The sequence below is a fragment of the Homarus americanus genome, unplaced genomic scaffold (genome assembly GCF_018991925.1).
Source record: "Homarus americanus isolate GMGI-L3 unplaced genomic scaffold, GMGI_Hamer_2.0 scaffold45698, whole genome shotgun sequence".
Taxonomy (NCBI): Eukaryota; Metazoa; Arthropoda; class Malacostraca; order Decapoda; family Nephropidae; genus Homarus; species Homarus americanus.
Window position 1 is genome coordinate 11,283,862 of NW_024735554.1, and position 26,287 is coordinate 11,310,148.

The 26,287-nt window shown below is 38.6% G+C and overlaps 1 protein-coding gene across 2 annotated transcripts in view; it reads right to left on the minus strand.

Annotated features, from left to right (window-relative positions):
• Positions 1–1,175: 1,175 nt before the first annotated feature.
• LOC121871518 overlaps positions 1,176–26,287 on the minus strand; it is a 50,591-nt gene continuing 25,479 nt past the window's right edge. Inside the window, exons 3-8 of one of the 2 annotated variants that reach the window (XM_042373930.1) lie at positions 21,592–21,754; positions 20,482–20,565; positions 20,015–20,167; positions 14,954–15,091; positions 7,065–7,320; positions 1,176–3,402 (exon numbers count right to left, since the gene is read on the minus strand). In XM_042373930.1, coding sequence (XP_042229864.1) covers positions 3,185–3,402; positions 7,065–7,320; positions 14,954–15,091; positions 20,015–20,167; positions 20,482–20,565; positions 21,592–21,754 — 1,012 coding nt within the window. In that variant the 3' untranslated portion in view covers positions 1,176–3,184. The remainder of the gene's footprint in view (positions 3,403–7,064; positions 7,321–14,953; positions 15,092–20,014; positions 20,168–20,481; positions 20,566–21,591; positions 21,755–26,287) is intronic. The other variant, XM_042373931.1, reaches the window with a different exon arrangement.

The following is a 26,287-nucleotide window of genomic DNA, read 5'->3' on the forward strand; positions in this document are numbered from 1 at the left end:
AAGGAAGTGGGGACGGAGGAGAAATCGCCTTTCTTTGGACCCATGCTTGATGCAGTAATTTCACGAATAAAATTTTAAGTTCACTAGCTGTAATTAAAGATTATTTTATTTAAATTAACACTGCACTGCACTAAATATTATCAATATGTTAAGTAAATTTCAGAATGACCAATAATTTTAATGTAAAAACGTAAAAATACTCTGTATTCAAGAGAGCGACAAACACCATGTTTCCTCCACTGTAAACAAAGTTAAACTGACGCTTTGGCGGATGAGTCAAACGGCTGATGGGCGCACAAAAAACTAGTTCTCTGTGCTGCATATATTATTATCAACATGTTAACTAAATTTTAAAATGACTAATAATTTTATTATAAAAAATGCAAAAATATTAAAGAGCACAACCATCTTGATATTTACTCCACTGGAAACAAATGTAAACATAGAACCGACTTCTGTACTGGACTAGTCGATCAGCTGATTCTCACAACAAAACGTATTTGTCGTAAGTAATTCATTAATCAAAGTTTTGTTCATTAACTGAATTGAAGATCCTTATGGGAGCTAATTCATAAACCGAAATTTCATTAATTGAACCGTTCGTTAACCGAGGGACCACTATACTGTAATTAGAGAGTTGTGGAGAACTACCAGCTAAAAACACCTCTCACTCCACAGAGTTAATACCTTAATCTACACATTATGTAAACGAATATGAAGAAGCAACAAAGAAAACCTAGTAACTTTTTTTTTTTACATGAAAGAGTTAAAATAATATAAAACTAGAAAAACAAATCACCCAGTTAAGCGATTCAATTAATGCTACCCATTACAACCTTCATGAGTATGGCACTGGACTGTACACATCAGTAAAATATACTCAGTATAGTAATATCTCCATTAGCCAGAATCCCTCAAACCCGGAACTATCTGATAGCCGGAATTGAAATTTTCTCTGAAAATTGTTCCCAAAGCCAGAATTTTCCGGAAAATTCAGGCTTTGGGAACGATTTTCCGAGGGGCACATTTTTCCGGAAAATTCCGAGAAAATTTTCCCGAAACCCACAAAATTTCGGGGATGGGGGATATTTTTCTGGGTTCGAGAGATGATGTAATGGGTAATTTCTGGATCACGCGAGAACATTTTTCCGTTACCCAGAAAATTCCGGGGATGAGGGATTATTTTTCCCAGCTTTGAGAGAGTCGTCTCGTTACCCGGAAATCTCTCATTCCCGGAAGTACTCTGCAGCAATTGTTCCGGCTAACGGAGATAACATACGTGAAGACACACAACTCGGGAAAAATAAATAATTTAATAATATTAAGCAGTAGGTTTTTTTTGGGGATTCCGAAAATATTAGGTCTAAGGGCCAATTGCAAGAACAGTCATTGGGTGTACGACGCCGTTTACGATGACCTTCTTGTCCTGATCTTGTTTCAGGAATACCACCCTTTTGAAGCTCTGGAGAGATCTCGAAGCTTCGATATGTTGAGTACTATTAGCTAATAATTCCCACCAGGAAACTTGTTTCGAGACTCCTCCAAAGCTTCGAAAAGTGCAGAATTCCATGTGTTAAGCGATATTGCTGAAAAAGACCAGGGCAAGAAGGTCATCATAAATGGCGTCGTACACCCCATAACCGTTCTTGCAATTGGCCCTAAAAGCCATTACCAAACCCTCAAGCCCCTATGACAATAACCAAGACATAATAATAAGTAATATACTCTTAAATTTCTGATCTGCATTAGCTATGGGGAGCAACGTTCAGGTGGTTACACCACTCGCCTCCTATCCTAAGGGTCATTGGTTCATGGCTGCAGAGCCCAGACTGCCCATTTGTAAATAGATACCTAACCTTACAGTAAGTTAGGAAAGTGAAGGCATTTGAGGGCAATAACAGCCACAATGTGTCCTTGAGTACTGAAGGCTTAGTATGCAAGGTGCTACATCTGCACTACCCCTAGCAGGCTGTCAGGTGTATGGAACCTTCTTACACAAAAGCTATAATTATTCTTACCCACATATATTTTGAATCTATAAAAAAGAGAAACTGGCCTCAGTTTACTATTTTTGTTAAGGCCTTGTTGAGGGACTATTTGGTTAAACATAACAGTTAAAGATTATGGCAATCCTTTTCATTCATGCATGCTTCATTCCACAATTAACTCAGGGCAGTTACTGTGAATTCTTAACAATCATCAATTAGTACAACTCTAAAAGTAGTACTAAAAACCAATAGTGTGGAAATTTATTAGTTGGATAAGTAAGAGTGTAATCACTTGCTGTTCCAGCATTTTCTGTGACTTTCTACATTTGCCTTGCACCATTCTCCCCCATCAATCATTAATTTTCTTTTAGGTTTGGGATTCCTTTAATCCAGTCCACATAAAAGTGAAAGGAAAAAAGATGATGACATATAGATGAACAGGACGAGTTTTGATACAAATAATGCAATTTCCCTCAGTTTTCAAATAAAAGGAGCAAATATATAGTTGTCATTATAGGAAGGTAGAAAATTGTGACTAGTGGAGACACCTGGCATCTCCTTAAGGTAGTAGGTATCATTTTTCAGGAACGAATCACTCCGACCCAACAAATCGATGTAATTCATTCATGAAAAAATATCACCTACCACCTTGATGAGATGCCCTATGTCTCCATTAGCCACAAATTTTCTCCCTTCCTATGATGCCAAATGTACATGAGCTGAAAGAGGTCTATACAGGAGAACAAGGAAAATGGGAAACAGTTACTAGTCAAATGGGCTTCAATCTTAAGAGGATTCAACCTAACCAGATCATTAGGTCCATTTGACCAGTTGCTAAGTATTATGAAATTTTTAAGACTGTATAACAAGAACACTAAAAACAACTGGAATAAGAATGTACCTCAGCACAATCAATAACCTCACTGAGGAAAGAAACCACTGTAGAAACATCACTCACTGTGATAACACTTGAGATAGTGCTTACTTGAGCAGCTGATACAAGCTGATATAATTTCTTTTTATGTGTACAGTATATAAACAAGCCCACACATATTTATGCATATACGAGTACAAACAAACATGATTGTGACCCTAAAATTATCTGTTATTTGCTTTATTCCTTATAAAATAAAAAGGAAGTTCCCAACAATTTAAAGCAAAATTAACTTTTTTGGCACCTTTACTATACATGATTTTCATGTATTAATCTTCAGTGGGTCTGTGTCACAATTATACATTGGGGTGAGGAGGGCTGAGTCTGAGTGATTGAGGACATGTGGAGCCTCGTTGAACTCATCTAATTCATTGGAGAGGTCAGCCTCATAGGCCAGGAGGAGGTACTGCTCAGACCTCTCAGGCCACAGCATGTAGGTCATAAAAGAGTGGGCCAGCAAGTCAGCTGAGTATGTGAAACCTGTAAAACAGAAGACAGTCAATAATAAGATAAAACTTTCAGTATGAAGAGCGTCACAACAATTCATCCTATCTTCAAGTATGAAGAGAGTCACAACAATTCATCCTATCTTCAAGTATGAAGAGAGTCACAACAATTCATCCTATCTTCAAGTATGAAGAGAGTCACAACAATTCATCCTATCTTCAAGTATGAAGAGAGTCACAGCAATTCATCCTATCTTCAAGTATGAAGTGACATAAAAATTCATCCTATCTTCAAGTATGAAGAGCATCATAACAATTCATCCTTCTTCAAGTATGAAGTGACATAAAAATTCATCCTATCTTCAAGTACGAAGTGTCACAACAATTCTTCCTATCTTCTATCTTCAAGTATGAAGTGGCACAACAATTCATCCTAATTTTCAAGTATGAAGAGTGCAACAATTCATCCAAATCTTCAAGTATGAAGTGAAACAACAATTCATCCTAATCTATCTGTTATCTTTATAAGTACCTCTTCCACTTCCATGTGAGGTGAATCAAAAGGTATGGAAACCTCAAATAGAGGACAGAAGTGAGTGTGGAGGGTGGGGTATAAAATATATAGAAAGCAACATAAGAAAAACACAAGAACTCATAATCTATTCTAAATGCTGATGGGTATCAACTGAATGTTTACATTTCCACAAATCAGAGCATGAGCAGCACAGGCATAAGCTAATGGGGTGCTGATCATATTTAAGCATTTGTGCCTCAATTTAGTAAACCAATCTTCGTAATGTGACTATATTGGAGCTACAGTCAAGAGAAAGTACATTAGTACAGTACTGAAATACCCATCAAGGAGGGGATAAAAGAGGTTATTATCAATAAAATTACTCCTCACTAAAGCTATTGTTTCTCATCACTGGCTTAATTATAATAAACTCACCACATTGTAAAGCTATTCTTTCGCATCATTAGTTTATTATCAATCAATCAGAGCACCATCCTCTTTCTGAGGGTTGGTGACCACAGTCCTCCTCTCTAAACATTTTCAAGCTGTTTTTACCAAAGGTTTTGTATCTCTCTGGGGACCCAGTTTTTAATTTAATTCATTCATCCAAGTCTCTGCTTTCCCCTGGGCCTCCTACACTCAACTTTGCCCATTAATATTTCTGTTATTATTCCCTCATCCCTAATCATATGACCAAAGTCTCTGAAAAATGAGATTGGTCTATTATATTAAGTGAGAAACCAGTAAAAAAAATAAAATAAAAAAATTATGAGTAAATATTTAGGCATAGAGAAGATAAAAGTACATCAACTACAAGCTGCCAACTTTCATCTGTCTCTGGATAGCAACCATGACACTATGGACAACTGAACTTTATCACATGCAAAAAAAAGTATACCAAAAACTAATATAAATTTAAAAGGGTAATGCATAGTATTCCAGGTATAAAAATATTCAAAGAGAAGAAAAAGATCATTAGCTAGTGGTTTATCCAAGTCAGGTTTACATTTAAACTGTGTTTGTTACTACAGTAAAAGTCCAAAAATCCGGATGCCATAAATCCGGACCACCCGAGAATCCGGACTTTTCGAAAACTCAAACTTTTTTTTTTAGCTGGCTTTTGTGTGTGTGTGTGCATGCGTGAGCGCCACAGCTGCACAGCGACAACAAGCGACCACGCGGTCGCCACTTTAAAACGAGCAATCAAACTGTGACAACGTATGTAATTTTGAGTCTTATTCTTTCCATTTACAGAGCCCATAATAATGGCTCCTAAAGTAGATAAACTTCGTTGTGTGAAGAGAAAGAAGAACACGTTGAAATTGAGTGACAAACTTTAAATAATTAAAATAGAACGTGGTGTGAGCAATACTGTTCTAATGGAAACATACAACATTGGAAAATTTCAGATTCAGATTTGCCCCCGAGGGGGCTAGTTTATTGGGCACACCCTTACATCCTGTGCAAGGTGAAGCGCAGAAGCGTTTACAGCGCCCATCTGGGAAGTATGCAAAGTTCATACTTGCCTTTATGACTCGTACATTAAGGGCGTAAAAGCCTGAAGGGTCATAGGTTTTGTCAAGTTACATAAAGTGAGAGAATGATGAGTGTGTGGGGGTAAAGTTCCTGGTACATTTTATCTGTTTATAGCAAAGCGTGGCAGGTCCCTAATAATGTCAAGTGCCAGGCCTGTGACTAGGAGGAGGGATATCTGGTCAGGGAGGGTAGAGGTGTTGGTAACAGCTGGGGACCTGTAGGAGGAGGTCATAGGGCAAGTGAGGATGTAGTGAGAGTCGGGTTGGCCACAAAGTTTACAAACAGTGCGGCCAGGCTCAGGGTTGCCAATGTACTCCCATAGGTACCTGTACCCAAGGCGCAGTCTCATGTATATAATCTGTTGAGATCGAGTCAGGGATTGATACTGTTTGTAGTGGCGGTTGACATTGGAAAGTCTACAATTTATGATATAAAAAAGGCAAAGAATAAAATTCTAGAATTCACAGCTTTTTCTTTAAAACTGCTCGTTTTGATAAATGAAGCATGCTATATTTGCTAATGAATAAACTATCAAAATGTATCTGTTCATCTCTTCTTTATTCCTCCTTAAATTTGAATTTTAAAAGTACTGCCTGAGAATCCGGAAAATCCAAAAATCCGGACCGACCCAATCCCCAAGCAGTCCGGATTTTTGGACTTCTACTGTATGACATATTTGACTGTTTCATTAGTTAGACCTGAGCAGGGCTCAAGTCCATAGTGAGATTCCTAAAGTGGCAGATAAGGCAAAACAACCAAGAAAAGACAAAGATAATAAGAAGAAACAGGACCTGGTTGGAAAAAATGGATTAAACATCCATACAGAAGCTTTTAAAGTATGTTTTTTTACAGGATGTAAACAACTAAGTGCTTACCCAGCTCAACCAAAGATGCACTACAATACTGTAATAAGTGAGGAATCTCTGCATCTTTGAAGGGCTGTGGCCAAGCTGACAGATGTATACTCAGTTGCACTGTATCAATTTTTTTTCTATATGTATTGATTTTTGAAATAAAGTACAGCACCAGTTAAACAAGGAGCTCTAGGGTATTAACCCACAGACTTGATGAAGCTGTACATAAATCTGACGAGCAACTCCATCATGTTACAGATTCAATTTTGAATTGGGGAATCCAAGTGAGTCACTGGTTAAATAAAAAAAATTTAGAGAATGAGAAGACCCAATGGTTTTACCATAATTTTGATCAAGAACAAAGGGTTTGGACAGAAAGCCACAGATCATGCAAAAAATAAATTTTAATGGGCAAGGCAACAGAAACGTAAAGATTGCTGCTAGTATTCTTGAAGGTCACACTGCTTGAGTGGGTTGTTTAAGCATAAAATAATAATGTATAATATGCTATAAATACCTCTTAAGTGGCAGGCAAGAATTTCAGGGGTACAGGAGTACATCCTTTTTTGAAAAGTACTTAACTTGTATACACTACATTTCACTAGAGACTGAGAAACTTTGGAACCAAACTCATTCTCCATTGCAGACCTATTTGTAATATAATACATTTATTGCCCCAAGCAACCAATCTGTATATCTGTACTGTCATGGTTGCCAAGGAGAGATAAAAGTGGGAGAAGCTTAGTCAACCAGGCAGCCTCTAAATCTACACATCACTTGTCATCCACTTACTTAACAATAATTTATATCTCCACAGAGGAGAGATTTGGAGGGCAATGAGTGCCACCACAGGCAGGTAAATAAACCAGACCAGGGAGGCAGCACCAAAGTGCAGGAAGAAGTGTAGCTTGTTGGTGTTATGCTCATACATCATAGTGTTACGCAGCTCAAACAGGAACCACACCATGATGAGCACTCGCAGTGCCAGGGTCAGCCACCCTGGCCACGTCTGATACTCGTCAATATCTTCTATAACATCAACCTCCATCTGTTGCGAATTACAAAAATTACATAGCAAGTGTGAAAAATGTATACAGACAATAACCATTATACGATGAGGTTAGGGGGCCTCAAAAAGCCATCCATAAGAGATTGATCACATATCGATATTAATGCCGTAACTGTTTGTGAAAAATATGCTACGTTCCTGAGCCCCTAAAGAGCCAAAGCCAAAACAAGTTTTATATCCAGCTGCTATAATAATCACCTTTTTCTTTTAGCTGTTACATGCACACACAATCTTTCATACAGAATGTGCAAAAAAACGAGGGTCAGGTGTAAAGTAGAACCTCGATAAATCGAACTAATTGGGGCAAACCCGAGTGAAAAATTTGAAAGTTTGAAGAAAAGCGAATATATGGGGGGGTTGGAGATAACACTGCTTATGTGAACAGTTTAAAGAAAATCAGTTGTTATGTTGTTACTGCACTTCAACAACTAAGGTTTTTAAGTGTATAACAAGGTTATTATAAAAATGAGTTATATCAACAATAACAAAAATATGAAACAGAACTCTCTGGATTGAAAACCACAATTAAGTCTGGTTGTCAACAATTGTTTTCACGAAGATGATTGTTATTTATTGTAAAGTGTTATATGGAAATAACCACTGAATTTGTCTTATGAATGAAGAAAAAACTGTATACTTTATGGCACAGTACTATAAAGATAAAAATAAGAACAAATAAGTGTTGGAGTATATTGTATGTGGAAGACAAGTGTTTATCTGGGGGCAGCTGGCAGAGGGGAGGGGAGGGGGTGGGGGTAGCATGGGTGGGTTGCTCCCTCCCCATCTCTCCCCCAAGATTTCTTTAACACCTCTTTATGCATTTTCACCATAATTCTCATGTAATTTTGGTTCATTTGGTGACAGGTTGATAAAATATTATCCTAAAAGAATCAGTTTTCTTGAAAAAAGAATCCTACACAGAACACCACGAGTCATTTGTTTACAAAGAGCAAACAGCTGATTGGCTTACCACAATGTCTGTGTCAAACACTTACCAGTAATAAATTAGTACAGTACAGCCGTGTATTTATCATCACTTAAAGAATGCTATTGTAGTGTATTTATCATCACTTACTAAGTAATATTGTATTGTACAGTATTTTGTATCTGCATATACCCTGGTTTATACATTAATCATTATATAACACTCAATGGTAGTAAATAATGTCGTTAGGAAGGTATCCCCATATCAAATATTGTACAGTGTGTTATTGTGACCCCCTGTCATAAGCTGGTCTGCTGAAAGCTCTCACAAGAATGCTTCTTGAGTAAATAACTTTGATACAGCTTATCCCTTTATTTTCAAGTCATATTACAAATTACATACAGTACTGTATTGTATTTTTTTCTCTATTACTGAAGATATTATTAACCATGATGAACCATAAACCATAAGAGGCCAATCATATGAGAATATAATAGATTCAATAAATAAATGAACCTGACAAATGTGACAACATCTAATCAGCCCCAGTCTGCTTACATAATCAAGTGTCTTAGTTCTCAGTTGGCCTATAGCAAATCTCATTAGTCCACCATACAGCATTTGGGAAGTGTAGCTCTTTTCCTAAGATTTTTTTATTACTCTTCCCCAATTCTTAAAACAAGTATATATATATATATATATATATATATATATATATATATATATATATATATATATATATATATATATATATATATATATATATATATATATATATATATATATATATATATATATATATATATATATATATATATATATATATATATATATATATATATATATATATATATATATATATATATATATATATATATATATATATATATATATATATATATATATATATATATTATTTCTGGTGACCAGAGCACCTCAGAGTCCGAAAAAAGTAAATTCCAAAAATATCTCCATTAGCCGGAATCTCTCAAATCCGGAACTCCGATAGCTGGAATTGAAATTTCTCGAAAAATTATTACCAAAGCCTGAATTTTCCAGAAAATTCCGGCCTTGGGAACGATTTTCCAAGGGGCACATTTTCTTGAAAATTCTGAGAAAATTTTCCCAGTACAGCTCCTCCCCTACTTACGACAGGGTTAGGGACCCAAATCCAGGTCGTAAGTCGAAAATGCTTAAATAATACATAAATAAATCTAAAATGGGTGTCTCGTTTTCTTCTCAGCACCACAAAACTCTCACTTTTAAGCTTGCCAGCCATTTTAAAGTGAATTACAAACGAAAATTTTGTCAGTACACAGCGCAATCACTGACGTTGGGACTCGAAAATACGTAATTTGACAAAATTTTGGTACGACTGAGGCGGTCGTATGTCCGGGTGGTCTAAGTCGAGTAGGTTGTAAGTCGGGGAGGAGTTGTACAGTAATCCCGTGTTTTTCGCTGGGTTTTTTATCGCAGTTTAAACATTCGCATTTTTTTACTCAAAAATTATATACAGTATAAATAAAGTATCCTTTAAAAACAAAATTTTTAATTTTGCGCCATTTTCGATACTCCCGTGTGGTGCGGCAAACAGACACCACCCTTTCCCGCCTCAGACACCCGCTGCTCTGAGAAGCCTCAGTCCACACGTGCCAACCATTCTGTCAACGCTACTGTGATTACCTCTTCTGTTTGTCCTCCCACGTGCATTCCACATGGCTCCGGGATGTAAGCCAGCCTCATCAAAGGCAAATAATATTAGCAAAGACTCTAAAGCAGGGGTTCCCAACCTGTGGGTCACAACCCCCCCAGGAGGTCGCGGAGGGTTGGCTGGGGGGTCGAGAAGCCTTGGGAGAACTTGGTAGCCTTGGGAGAAGAACTTAGTACATAAGCAGGAACATTACCAAAACTTTCATTTCTCTGATATGCCAGGAACCTAGAACACACAACATAATGTTGTGCCGGTGGAGTAGGCTATAGTTTTCACTCACTCTTTTCGATGTATTACGGTTAGGCTATTAGTGTTCGCGGCTGATAGCAGGGGGTCGCGTGTGTTTCGGGGTTTTGAGAAAGGGGTCGCGAGTAAAAAAAGGTAGGGAACCACTACTCTAAAGTGACCAAGAGATCAAGAATAGTGATGACCTTAATGGAAAATGCAGTTTTATTGGACAAGCTCAGAGAAGGTATGAGCTATGGCTCGAGATGTGGTGAAGACTGACAATTCATTTGTGTCTTTTGTCAGAATACAAGTCTTCAAGCGGAGGAAAGTTGGTGGAAGAGGACTGACTGACTGACTGGCGTGACTGCGTGAGGGCGGGCAGATACCGGGACAGCAGGGAGAGGCTGGCAATGCGGGTGTTGCCGACCTCAGCGATATATAAAAAAATTTATTTACCTGCAACTAAAAATTTTTGTATATAACTGAGTTTACGTTTTTCCATTATTATACTACAATATGATTAGTTTCAAATAATGATGTTAGTAAATGCCGGTACAGTGCATCAGTGATCAGTGTGACCACTGGGCCGTGAGTGGAGAGCATGGCGTGGTTAAGTGCATGACCTACCTGAGCTGTTTGGTGGCCACAAGTACAGTGATTCCTAAGAGCATTCGCAGTTTTGGCTTTTCGCGGGGTTTCAGGAACATGATTCCCCCGAAAAACACAGGAATACTGTCCCCAGAAAATTCCAGGGATGAGGGATTTCTATTCCAGGTTTGGGAGATGAAAATCAGGGACATTTTCCGGAAATTCTGAGAAAAATTATCCAGTGCAGTACCTGGAAAATTCCGGGGATGGGGGATATTTTTCCGGCTTTGAGAGATGAAATAATGAATCATTATGGAACTTCCGAGAACAGTTTTCTGTTACCTGGATAATTCCGGGGAAGGGGGATTTTTTTTTCCGGCTTTGAAAGTCGTCTCCTTACCCAGATATCTTTCAGTCCTGGAAGTGCTTTGCACCAATTGTTCCAGCTGACAGAAATATCACTGTATTGAAGAAGTCCAATCCCCCTCTCTCTCTTCTCTCTGTCTCTCTCTCTCTCACACACACACACTTCATAAGTCTTTAGTGAATCACCACTGCAGGAGTTTACGAACTTTTAAGCACTTAAAATGTTCGTAACCCATAAGTGAATCTGGGCCTGGGGCACCAGTTACCCCAGACAGGGCACGGAGTCTAACACTCTCCTCAAGGAGGAAACCTTCACTAGGAGGCTACCAACTTGCCAAATGGATATTTTTGGTTTTATTCCACAAACTGATACAATTGACCTGTGAACAAAAAAAAATTCCAGGTCCATTACAGGTTGGCCTTCCATGGTACAGAGCACGAGGTATTTTGGAAAATTTGCCTGTTTGAACACACCTGGTGAGATCTCACGGGCAAAAGCATCACGGAGACTGCCAGGGCCAGTGGGCCTCCTGCGTCTCTCAGGCTTGCGGATTTGTCAGAACCTAGAGCCATTTTTTTTTTTACCTGATTGGGCTCTAATGTTGCAACTGATGATCTACAGGGTCCAGGGACCAGTGCAGGATCATCATAGGGGATGATCTGGCAAGCTAAAGGAGTTTGATTCTTCCATAAAAATAACTTCACTCTCCCACCCACCACGGAACTCAACAAGGGGAGCTCAATGCCGATGCTCAATGCAGGGTATTATACGCAGGTAACCACCAGGGGGGGGGCAAGATGGCAGCTCCTAGACCATAGGAGTGCCAGGCCCCCTGATACAGTACCCGGTTAACCCTAGCCACATTGTGACCAGCCGATTGACTTGACCGGGCCCAATCAAGCCAACTGTCTAGCTGGAATGGAGGACCAAAGAGGTGTTACTAGCTGCAGGGCACAGCGTACGGGGTTGCTCAACCTCCAGAACTTCCGTCTCCCAGCATTATGGGTCGCTAGGCAAACATGTGGGAGAGTATTCCAGCCCCGCTTGTTTGGGCTGGAGATGATGCTGCTGGTCTGCTCTCAAAACCAGCAGCAGGATAAGAGCCATTTTGTTTGGACCTTCCCCGGTGACCCACCCAGTTAGGGAAATCCTTCCCCTCCCTCAGAGGAGGGAAGGAAGCCCCCCCTCCCCTCCCCCCTCTGGTACAACTCACCAGATCATCAGGACTCACAAGCCCCCCCTCCCCAGGTAAGTTGTAATAATCTGCATTAACATAATTGGTACATATGATTGCCTCATGAAGGACATTGCACGTAGAGTGTTGGCAGTGTACTCTTCCTATTCAAAAGATTCAGTCACTTTCATTTTCATCTCTACCAAAACAGACTTTCCTTGTCTCTTGCCATCAGCACCACCCTTGCTATTTTTTGGTTCCTTTGCAATCATGATGATGAAGGTTAATAAGGACAAATCAAGAAATAATAGAGAATAGTCAGTCATTACTATACGTGTGTGCTCCAGAGGAGAGTCAAAAGCAGGAGGTAGTGAACCATCGGAGGTGGCCTGGTATGATGACGTGTTGACATGTTGCGGTTTGTGTTCAACTGGGAATGTTTTTGTGGGGACTAACTGTATTTACATATGTTATTTGTTATGATTTTACAGGTAGGGTCCTGAGTTACGAACAAATAAATTTATGAACAGGTTTCAGGAATGCTACCCGATTGTTACCCAGGGATCTCTTGTACTGTCTTGCTTGCAATGCACGTAAGTACAGCATGAACTGTCTGGCACCCATGCACAGTTTTGTCATCTACTCCCTGAATTATTAATTTCAATTTGTTTATTTCTATTTAATTCCATGTCCGTAAAACTACCTTCAAACATTTGGCATTTGATGTCATACCAGTAAGTGGTGAATATTTTATCAGGATTTGTTTATTGATAACATGAATGATAGTCAAGATAAGATTATAAGACACTGCTGATACACTGTAATATAATACCTGTATTAAACATGCACAGAAATACTGTACTTCTGTACTGTAATATCAAATATGCAAAGAAGTATAAGTTAGCAGCAATAACAATAATCTTTACAATTTTCTCAATACTGTATATGGTCTCACATGGATAAATTACCATAAAAGGAAAGCAGGGCTACTAATGTGAAGCAAGACCCACGATCATATGTAAAAATCTTTCATCTATTGTGTCATATTGTATAACACAAAATTTTAAAGGCACTTTTTTGACTGTGTGTACAAATGCACATCACTTATTCTGTGTCTGTTGGGTTAAATCTGATTTGTTGTGGAGATCCAAGTCAATGAACTGAGTATTGCAGGATAAACTGCACAAATGCTACTATCAAATTGGATTCCATAGGAACATCTAATGGTTGGAAGGTATCCTAAAAAGAAGAAAGTTGAAGAGTTACTGCTACCAAGTATAAGGACATGTGCTCCCATTTAGTCAAGAGAAGTAAGGTAGGTGTGGGAATATACAGAGGACTAGAGAACTTTGAGGTTAAAGTGGGAGTGAGGCAGGGATGTATGATACCCCACTGTAGCTCAACATATTTATGGATGGAGTGGGAAAGGAAATGGAGGTAAAGAAGACTGAAGCAAGAGTGAAACCGGGCCTGGAAGATAGGCTGTGCGCACTTTCATGGCTATATACAGATGATACAATGCTGTTGTAGAGTGTGTTCAGAAAGTACAAAAGGTGATGAAAAACATAAAGGCTAAGAAGGTAATGGTTTTAGAAAGGAATGAATTTAATATTACAAAGAACAGGAAAACTAGGTGAAATCAATATCAACATTATCACAATGAAGGAGATACTTTAGGGATTAAAAGGTTCAAATATTTGGGAATAATGGAAAGTAAAGAAAGGAATAATGGAGAATGAAATAAAGAGAAAAATGTATTAAAGAGGGGTGATTGGAGAGCTGGGAAGCACCATCATGGGAAGGAATGTAAAGTTGATAGTAAAGAAGGAATTCAGAGATAGTACTGTACTATGATTCCTAACTTGTGGAAGAGGAACACAGACTTGCCATGAAGAATGCTCTAAAACTCTAGCCAAAAAGTTGAGTAACTTAAAAGCTGTACCAGGGGTTACCAGAATCATCATCATCCTCATTCACTGTTTTACAGCCATTTTCACACTTGTGGGGGATAGCAGTGATTACCTGAAAGCATGGTGTCCCAGTTGCCATTAAGCAAATTTAGAACAGAAAAGCCCAAGGGTATAAGCTATGGAGTTGCAGAAGACATAAAAAAGCTCCCTGAGATGGTATGGACAGGTTAGAATACTGGAAACAGTGTTAAAGAGTGTCTAGAGATAATCTAGTAGGTCTATTGGGTAGAGGCCTAGAGGGAGACCTCTTACATCATGTTAGGAAAAGGTGTACCAATGCATTCAGAGAACAGGGGTGGGAGTGAAAAAGAGAAGATAAAGGAGGTACTATAAGGTGGCTTGGAGGATTACTGTTGTGGCCCCCCTATCTCTGACCTTTTAATCCAAAAATCATTAGATGCACCATCTTTAGGTAAAATATTTACCTGTTTTTTTAATTTGCTCCAAAGAAAACAATATTATGCCATATAACAGCAGAAAAAAAAAATAAAACCTGCAATGCTGTTACAAAATGAATTTGAAACACTTGTACCATAACCATATGTAACTTTATAATTGTTTCACATGATGCAAATTATCATGTGATAAAGGTTATTTTGCCCCTTATCAGACACAGCAGATATCAAGGTACTTATGATCCATTTCTTACCATATTCCAGAAATAGAGTGTGAGGATGAGGATAGAGTAAAGTCCCCATAAGGAGAACAGCAACAGGCGACGAGACAGCATCATCCTTGTGATGGCCCATCCTTTGGCTAACAGCAAAAGCAGCATCATGAATAATGACTGAAAAAAATTTTAGGTAATTATTTGATCATATAACCATGTAGGATGTATCATAAGACTTATAAGCAACTCTAATGCAAAGAAATTTAAGTTAATCTTACTTGGAAGTATTCAGAGCAACATGAATACTCATCAACTGTGCAAATCAGACCCATGTTGAAGGATGGAAAGCTACACTTCAACAAAAGTTTCAAAGCCCAGACATCCTTTTCAGCTGTGAAGTTCTCTGCAGCCTCATCTTTCTACTAATGACTGAAGAGGAAGCCAGATGCATGAAATCACATACTGAAATGCTGTTTAAGCTCGATCTTTTAATGAAGATTTGATTTGCAAACTTGGAGTCACTGCAGTTACAATATGTTCCTGACTACTGTACAGTATATGAAACAAAATTGTTTAACAAACCCCATTATAATTTAATTCCATGTATCCTCAAATCATGTTGGGTGAAACAAAGGAAATATAGACTTACACATATTGCACAACACTTCATAACTCTTCAATTTGCTCACTAAGATTTGTCAATAAGATTTCTAACTCCTTTGCTCTTCTTTCTTCACTTGTTTATCCCTCTATTACTTTTACTCCTCTCCCACTTTTGGATGGCATGAATCAGGAGATACAGAAACATCAAGAAAGGGACAAAATGGTGTAAGATAGTGGTTTCATAATAAGTAAAGAAAATGACAGGAAAGTGTTAACACAAGTAAGAAAAACAATCACACACACTACTGTACTGTGGTTGTGTTGGAACTATATATATGTCCACCCACACACACACACACACACACACACACACACACACACACACACACACACACACACACACACTCTTTCTCTCTTCCATACAAAATGAAACAACTGTACAGTACTATATAATTTCTTGCAACATTTCACATGAATTCATTAATGCTGTAGTCCAGTAGAGAAATGGGTATAATATCTCCGTTAGCCGGAATCCCTCAAACCTGGAACTCTCCAATAGCCGGAATTGAAATTTTCTCGGAAAATAGTTCCCAAAGCCAGAATTTTCCGGAAATTTTCGGCTTTGGGAATAATTTTCCGAGGGGCACATTTTCCAGAAAATTCCGGGGATGGGGGAGTTTTTTCCTGGGTTTGAAAGATGAAAATGAGGAGCATTTTCCGGAAATTCTCAGAAAAATTTTCCGGTACGTACCCATAAAATTCCGGGGATGGGGAATATTTTTCCTGGTTCGAGAGGTGATGTAATGAGCAATTTCTGGAATTTCCAAGAAAATTTTTCCATTATTCGGAAAATTCTGGGGATGAGTGATTTTTTTGCAGCTTCAAGAGAGTCGTCTCGTTACCCAGAAATCTCTCATCCTCGGAAGTGCTCTGCACTAGTTGTTCCGGCTAACAGAGATATCACTATTTTTGACATAACCCCTTAAGGTTTGTTAAAGTTTTTTCTCACTCGATTCTTGTCACTGGGAGTGGAAGTGATAATTTTTTGCCGAGTGTGTTGTTCTACCCTTGAGCGTTCCGAGAAATTCAAGATGGCTGCCACAATAGTCGCTGATACACAACAGTCCCTATAACTCAACCATTTGACTTAGGAAGATGGTTTTGGTGTACAGTATATATATAGGTTTTGGGATATGAGGAATCCAATGAAACTAGACATTTTAGAATCAGACCACTCATTATTTGTAAATGGCCACAAAACTGTTATTGTGTCATATAATGGTGTGTATAGTGTATATTAAACTAAGTGACATAAGAATGTCATTACTGCCTAAATTTTACTTATTTTAGACAATAAATTACATTAGTTTTTAGTTCACTTAACTTAACTGCCTGTAAGATATAGATGCTTTTCACCGTTCCTAGAAAACACAAAATGTGCTAATTAATACCTTCTTGATTATTTTCAGACACTGAGTGTGAGTAATGAGAGTAATGCTAAGCATAAATTAAGTCAATATGGAAAAGAAAGAAGCTAAGTGTATTTTTGAATTTTGATTTCCATTATGCAAATTATTGTAGGAAAATCAAGAAACCATGCCAAGCAAAAAACAAAAACTCAATCTAAAGGACATAAAGAAACAAATAAATACAATACTTCACTAGACCTTCGGCACCAACTGTCAAACATGTCACTGTCACTCCCTTCCCCATCTTCCCAGCCAGGGTTTGGTGGTTAGGGGCTTACAGTTTTTATCTTATATAATATCACAGACTAAAGTTAGGAGAATATAATTTGCATTGCTAGACAGCGAATAATTTGAAAAAATACGTCATATATTTTGCACAAGAGATAAAAAATTTAGCCTTTTGTATTAAAAGTAATTAGAACATGTCAGTTCAGTGACATTTTATAAGAGAAAAATTTAAAGTCACTCTTGAGGACAGATAAATAAATAAGCACTAGACCAAACTGTCAAACATATCCCCCCAGCCAGTAAACAGATCATTTTGCATCCCTTAATTTAAGCGGTGTTGATTTTTGAGTGTTTGTTTTAACATAATACTACAAAAAACAATGTTTTGTTTATTCTACGAGATGGGCTGAGGTGCATCTGGGTAGACTCTCAGTCTTTTTAGTACAGTATTTTGTGTCTCTCTCAAGTACCAAACTAAATTATTCCATTGAAACAACACTTCGATTTAGAGCGAATTCGGTTTAAAGCAAACTCTTTTGGAACGTATCTCGTGTTATATCGACGTTCTACTGTGCTACACTGCAAGTGCTCTGTGCAGGTTAGTGTTTGGCTGTGTTGTATTTACCGGTAAATGCTAGGAATGGAAGAAAAAGTTTGGTGCATAGACTGCGGGTTGGTAGAGTGGAAAAAGAAGAACAAGTCTACACTCAAATGGTATGTATATGTGAGGAGGAGGGGCTGCATAAATTGATACATGAAAGTGAGGTGGAGAGTGTATGAGAGAAGAGAGTTAAACAGTGCATTGGTAAGAGGGTGAGAGGAATGAAAGCTGTCGAGAGGATGAAGAAAACAGGCAAGAACAAAATAGCCTGGAGGTGTTTGTCATGGCCACCCAGTCTTGGGGGCTCCCTGCAGGTAACACAATATCGAGCTTGACTTGACTTTATTATGACTTAATTTGATTAATGTTCTGCTCTCATTTCAGGTGATGTGTCTTTAAGTTTCCTCAGCGATAACACCTTGCCACTCTCTGCCTATGACAAGATGCACTTCATTTTGACATCCTATAACATGAGTCATTGTCAGAATTTAGCATAAGCTTAACAGGAAATGTGGAAGACCAAAATGGTGAAGTGTCTCACACAGCCCCCAAACTTTGCTCTCTTCTGCCCACTCCAGAAGATTTCTACAAGAATGAGAAGAGGGCTCACAGTCACTGGCAGTTGGTTATATAGCGCCATGCTCTTGAACCTGACCCCCTCAACCACAAATGGACACTTGTGGCAAGCTCCTCTTCCCTTACCCCCACTGTCATCCATCTCAGGGCACCCATTTTGTACCAGATGAATTAATCAGTCTGACCAAATGCAGTTATACCAGTGCAACAAGACCATGCAAATCAGGAAAATTACTCCTGTGTATCAACTGCTTTGACTTGTATACACTTTTGTGCCCGTAAAGTTGGTCCATTTTGTCATAAAAAATTTACAACTTCAGATTTTCGTGATGATTATATTCATTCGAGATGGGGTAGCATAAAGAGAATTGTAAATAATATCTAAGAATTTTGATTCCATTTGGATCTTATGCTTAGAATGTACACTGTAGTCTTATTTTATTTATTATTTCATTCATATTATTTAATTTTAAATATTGGTGTATGCTATTCACTGAGTTTCTAATGTCCTTTATAAGATAGACAGTTTTGCATATTGACAGTCATACTTATTTGATGTAAGCTACACTAATAAAAAGCTGTCTAATAAGTAAATTACTTGCATCACAGGCTTTTCCATATCCAAGAATCTACATTAAAAATATATATACCTGTATATATTTATCATTTTTTATCTCATGATTCAACTTATATGACATTATATTAAGCACAAGAAGTTTTGATGGTCTTATATAGATAATGAGTGATCTGAATCAATTCTTTCTGGTTTCACTGGATTCCTCATATCCCAAAACCTATATATCAACAACAAAACCATCTTCCTAAGTCAAATGGCTGAGGAGTTATAAGGACTGTTGCATATCATCTTGAATTTCTTGGAATACTCAAGGGTACCAGGAACACACCTGGCAAAAAATAATAAATTTCACCCCCAGTGACAAGAAGAAAGTGAGAAAAAATTTAAGAAACATTAAGGGGCATTCCAAAATTCTGCCAGACTATAAGCATACTTGTATGTTACACAGCTGAGTAATAAGTCACCTTCAAGTTACTGTACATAAATTTCTTGTTTTAACTCAGGCATATTACTACACCTCTATCCACCTACTGTGTGATCTCTCCCTTTCTCTTCCTACCACTTTTAAATGTTCTATCAGTCTTCCTCAACCAACCATTAATCAAATGTTCCACATATTCCAATCTCAATATACTGTACTGTACTTCCATCATAGTATCTTTCTAAGATTTTATCAGCTGTGCATATTTCTAATGTCATTCCCTATCCTTTTAACTCTCTGATTACCCTGAACAAGCAAATAAAACTAACTCATCTCACTGTAAAGGACCACATCAAGACTGCAGGCAGTCCCCTCCCTTTCAATAATCCTTAAATGAGTGAAGGGGTGGAGCTAATACAGTTACACACTTTTTCTAGATGCCCCAAAACTTTTAATTCCACACATCATTGGCACCACTGGCCACCTATACATCTGCTTTCATCTTGATAACTCCCTTAAACATTAAACTCTAATTCTAAAACCACCACAGCTGAAAATGAAATGGTTTTAGTCAGGTTTTACTCTGAGAACAACGCTGTATATATAATATGGTTTTATTTATTACCTGTGCCAATATATTGAAAAGATCCCCAACAATGTTCACACCCTCACTTCCTTCACCATCAAATGAAAAGACAAGGAGGTGCAATGTGTCGAACAAGAGACCCGCCAATTGCATTATAAGTGTAGCCGTAAATAGGCGAGTGATGGGGTGGATCTGAAAATAATAAGTCAAAATGACAACTCTGTTAAAAGTACAGTAAAACTGTAATGAGCATTGCAGACTGAGAAGTAAATCTGGCCATTATTTTAGTATACTGTCAAATTTAATAAGAGACCTTCAGTTTATAGACTGATTAAAAAGTGCAATGTAGAACTTAAGTTATTTTGGAAAATATTTGTCTACAGACAGATAGATGGACAAGTGAACAACACCATGACAATAATACCTATAATTTTGATGATCAGGGTAATAAGAGTGAATTAAGATTTCCACGGCACTTGAATACAGGACAGTGTATATTTTCTTACCTGGCGGCAAGCTGCATACACTTGGAGTGGTACTAAGACGCAACCATAGAACACCACACACACAAGGTAGATCTCAACGGTGTCCTATGAAAGATGATCAGTGACAGCAATGTTCAAATTATCCTAAATAATACATAAAATTATTCACAAATATTTAAAAAAAAAATGGTTTAATATTAATGTAATAACTCCTGATCTTTTGGCGCAAAGTAAAATGATTTTTTTTTAAAAGCTGGTGAAAAATAACTACAGGTACTGAGACAACATATTATACTGTACGTACAGTACATTCATGAAATCCTTAATTCACATTTTACCAGACAGTTTGAGATCCCCATTAAAAAAGTCAATTACTGTACTGTGCAGTACAATTAACCCTTGGTTTTATGGGCACTATATACTGTATAATGGAATCCGGTTATAACGGACACCATAAACCTATAGCACAAACCCTCCTGTCCGTTATCTTGAAGAGTTGTCATAGTTAGTCACTGCATAAACACTAACTGGAAGAATTGTACTGTAATAGTGTGTAAAAGGTGAATATGTACGTACCTGTAAAAATACAGTGCAGCACATGAAGTAAGCAGGAGGTAAGTAACAGATAGTATCAACAAGTGGAGCACAACAGAGGTGATGTTTAGAGTGCGGGCGACATGTTCAAACTGAGAAGCCAACGTGGCCTCTCAGACTTTCCCTTTGGTTAATGGATTGTTTACGTCGTATCAAAGGATTATCTGACATTATTGGACAATAGGTTTCAACGGATTTTCAGCTTTAGCGACCATGGATCTTCCCCAATTAGTCCGTTATCCAAAGGGTTTACTGTGTATCTTTTGCTATGGAAATAACACCAACACAGTTTTATAATACAGTACAGTACTGTTTTTATCAAAAGACACCTCTTTACCACCAGATTAATTTGAATACAGTATATAAATTTTAGAATGACATCCAAGAGTGTTCTGTACTGACCACAGGAATAAAATTTTAAATGACATACAGAAGGATGAACAAACAAAGGGACTAGCTAGCTAACTGATCCCATTTACTTCTATTTTCCCTGCAGGAAATAACAAAACTAATCATAGGTACCTCTGGAAAACTGACCTGTTTATCAAATGAAAAATGATATTCAAAGGGATTATGGTCTGCAGCGTTGGGTTTGCCATTGACAATGTTTAAGTCGTACTCCATCTCCAAGGGCCAGGGTACATGTTGCCATGCACATGAGGAGTTCCTCATACAAGCCACTAAGCTGAGGTACCAGAACCTGTAACACAACTGGTAAATCATTTTCACACCCTAACAAAAACGTACATCACATCTCCCAAGACAGGACACTAAATTTGTGTAGATTCTAGAGAGGAAGAAAATACTGACAGCTGTACAGTTTCATCAAGAGTAAGGTTGGAACTTGAGTGAAGTAAATTTTAATATTCCCACCATGATTTAATGTGAAAAATTTCAAAGTCCAGTATACAGTAGACTATACAAGTACAGTAAAAACATTTCTTGCATAATTAAAGGAGGAATTTCATTTATTTGTACTATAATCATATATCACCCATTCATTCTCAACCCAAATTATCACAAGCATATATATCTCCACTCCCATATCTAAATTCACATCCAATGCATTTAATGAATAACCATTCCCATAGTACAATATATACACACATATACAATACCCAGTAGGTAGTAGGCAGCTACCAAACAGGGAGGTACTACCGCCTGGGAAGATATTGAAAGCATAATGTGTTGTCTAATGGTAGACCCTGCTGCTATATGGCATCACGAAAATTGTGACCAAGTCCCAGGTTGCTGATCTGTCTTTCTGCCTCATTCACACGCAATTGCAGTGTCTCAACTGTCTCTCTTGATCTGTTTTATTCATTCTATTTTATTCTCCTATGTCAGTTGATATTAATACTGAAGCGGGGCCTTCTCGGATGGGACCCACTGGTCGGGAAGCTTGTGGACCCAAGGGCCGACCTGATCATCATCAAGCTACTGGGGCCTCAATTGACGCCACCGCGGTTGCTGGAGGATCGGCTTTTTTCACACTTCATTTTTCCAACATTCGCGGACTGAGATCCAATTTTTCTTCTGTGGAGCACCATCTATCAACCTCTTCCCCCGACCTCTTACTACTCTCCGAACTTCAACTGACCAAAGCAGCTTCACCCAAACCTTTTCAAGTCTCTAACTACAACCTTTATACCTACTTCCGTTCTAAGGGAGGTGTATGCGCCTACTGCAATACACGTACACCTATAGCTCGACTCACGGATCTTGAATCTCCCCTTTATGATGTCATCTGGCTCAAAATATCTCTACCTACTGTGACTATTTTTCTTTGTTTCCTATACTGTTCTACCAACTCTACCAACTATTTCGAACTCTTTGACTATCTCACTTCTTGCCATAAGTTGTTGCTATCCACACACCCCAACACCGAGATCCTCTACCTAGGGGATTTCAATGTACATCACAGAGAGTGGCTTGGCTCTGCAAGGGATGACCCAGGTGGAGCTGAGGCGCACTCTTTTTCCTTACTTAATGATTTGGAACAAATAATCAAACACCCTACACGCGTTCCTGATCGACACGATCAACTTGCTAACATTCTTGATCTTTGTTTTACCTCTAACCCCTCACACTATTCATACTTAATTTTTGCCCCCTTAGGGCCTTCTGATCACAACCTTATTTCTATTAAATCAAACAGGGCACGACCACCTCCCCCACCCCCCTCTACACGTCAACTATGGCACTATCGGAAGGCAAGCTGGCAATCCTTGCGAGAATTCTTCACCGACTTTCCTTGGGATGAATGTTGCTTTTCCACTCGGGATGCCTCAGTATGTGCTGACAGCATTGCTGGGGTTATACAGGGCGGTATGAGTGCATTTATCCCATCTTCTACCAAAACTTTCACATTACAATCATGGTTTGATCGCTTCTGCTCTCATGCTTGCAGGGTGAGAGATAGGGCATATCGAGCTTTGAAACTTTCTCCTTCTCCTATTACCCACACCTCTTTCATTACTTCTAGGAATCGTTGTAAGGCTGTTCTTCGTAGGACCAAGCGGAATTTTATTAAAAGAAAGACTGCTGTCCTGACTAATTCTTCTCTAGTAAATCCTTCTGGTCCTTAACTAAAAGCATCTGTAACAACTTCTGCACGCCTTCTTTTCCTCCCCTCTTCCGTCCCAATAACTCTATAGGCAACTCTCCCCCTGACAAAGCCAACCTCTTTGGCACCTTATTCTCCTCTAATTCCACCTTAGCCGAGTTCCACTCTATCCCTTCTACCCCTGCACCTCCTACTAAACCTATGCACTTTCCTATAATCTCCACTCGCAGGGTTGCCGGTGTGTTATCCAGGTTGGATGTGAGTAAGGTGCATGGACCGGACGGAATACCCCCTCGTGTTCTGAGGGAGTGTGCTGAAACCCTGGCCCCTGTGCTTGCTCGCCTCTTTCGCCTTTGCCTCAAAACCAAAACTTTTCCTTCTTCTTGGAAACATGCCTTGGTTCAGCCCATCCCGAAGAAGGGTGACCATTCTAATCCCTCTAACTATCGCCCCATTGCCCTAACTTCATCCCTCTCTAAGATTTTCGAAACTATCTTGAACTCCCATTTTCTCCGTCACCTTGAACGCCTTTCTCTTTTTTCGGATCACCAGTATGGCTTTCGCCAGGTGAGATCTACTGGTGATCTGCTCTCCTATTGCACCCATCTTTGGTCATCCTCTCTTAGGGATTATGGGGAAACTTTTGTCGTGGCCCTCGACATCTCCAAAGCATTTGACAGGGTATGGTACAAGTCTTTGCTATCTAAACTTCCCTCTTTTGGTTTCTCTCCCCCACTTTGTTCTCTCATCTCTAGCTTCCTTGAGAACCGATCCATGGCAGTTGTTGTCGAGGGATCGATTTCTCGCTCTTTCTCTACCAATAGTGGCGTCCCACAGGGTTCTGTTCTTTCACCGACTCTCTTCCTTCTTTTTATCAATGATTTACTTCACACTACAACTAATTCTATCCATTCTTACGCCGATGATTCTACTCTTCACACTTCCTCACATTTTCCCCTTCCTCCTAACTCTCAAACTAGATCTGTTTCTAGAACTGATATCATTACTTCTATCAACGCGGATCTGTGCAGCATCTCTGAATGGGGAGATACAAACTTGGTTAAGTTCAATAGTAACAAAACTCAATATTTACCAATTACACTTTGTAAATTAGACGATCTCCCACCAATTACATTTCAGGACGCTATCATCCTCCCAAATTCTGAAATAAATATGTTAGGCCTCACCATTTCCTCCAATATGTCCTGGAAATCACACATCCTTAGTATAACTAAAGCTGCCTCCCGAAAGTTGGGAATGCTGTACAGATGCCGCAGCTACTTCACTCCTGAGCAGTTGCTCCAAGTATATAAGGGATTCATTCGTCCTAACTTGGAGTACTGCTCTCATATCTGGGGTGGCTCTTCTTCTGTCCAACTATTAGATAGGGTGGAATCAAAGGCATTTCGTCTTATTAACTCTCCTCCTTTAGTCGACAAGTTCTCTTCCCTTTCTCTTAGCTGCAATGTTGCTTCACTCTCTCTCTTTTACAGGTACTTTAACGGGCAATGTTCAGTGGATTTGGAATCCTGTGTACCGCCGGTAAGGCCGTGGGTTCGTAACACACGTCTTGCCCGTGGTGCCCACCATTTCTCTGTGGATGTCGGTCACACGAGAATAACCCGTTATAGTACCTCCTTCTTTCCTCACACAGCCAAACTGTGGAATGCTCTGCCTTCTTCTGTGTTTCCATGCTCTTACAATGTCTCAATTTAAAAAGCTGGTTTTCCGGCATCTTCGTGGTGTTGATTAATACAGTATAACCTTTTTTCTATGTTTACAATTTCTTTCCGTTCTTCCCCCCTTGTATTACTGTATTGTACTGTACTTGCATCCTATGCCTCATCAGAAATTCCAGTCAAAGCAAAAATTATGACCTCTGAATAATGATCTCAATGCTCTTGACATAACATTGTCTTATAATTTGGGAATGATATAACCTTTCAATATGATATAACTCTACTTACATGTCACCCTTACAATAATCACTCTTGACATGATATTACTCTCCTGACACTTAATTACTGGTACCCTTCTAAGATAATATCACTTCTGAAGATAACAAACTTAGCTATAACAGACTTGTTATAGTAGGTACGGTAGTAGGCAGCTATCTAACTGTGAGGTACGTATTAGAGCCTGGGAAGATATTGGAAGCATGTGCTGTTGGTGGGGGAACCTGGCGAGCACAGCGAGCCCACCCACCTTTTTTAAGGGAGGGGGGGTTCTGTAAGCCACCTGAAATTTTTTGGAAATCTGACCAATGTCATGGGTATTTTGAGGCCACTTTGAAGTTATGTGCACCTGATGTTAATAGATATTCTGATGTCAATAGTAATTACTTTTTACTATACAAAGACAATTGAGTACAATACTGAATTAAAGAAAAGGTATTGGAGTTTTCTGATGAAAAGGGGGGTTCAGATCCCCTGGATCCACTCTGAGACCCTGCTGCCATAAGGCATTACAAAAATTGTGACCAAGTCCCAGGTTGCTGATCTGACTTTCTGCCTCATTTACACACAATTGCAGGATCTCAATTGTTTCTCTTACTTTGACAACACAACATACTGTACATAATTTCACACATGATCTTTTTTTCTTTTTTTTGTACTTAAGTATAGTTCTTTATTATTATTATAGTGTTTTTACTATAACTGTTATTTA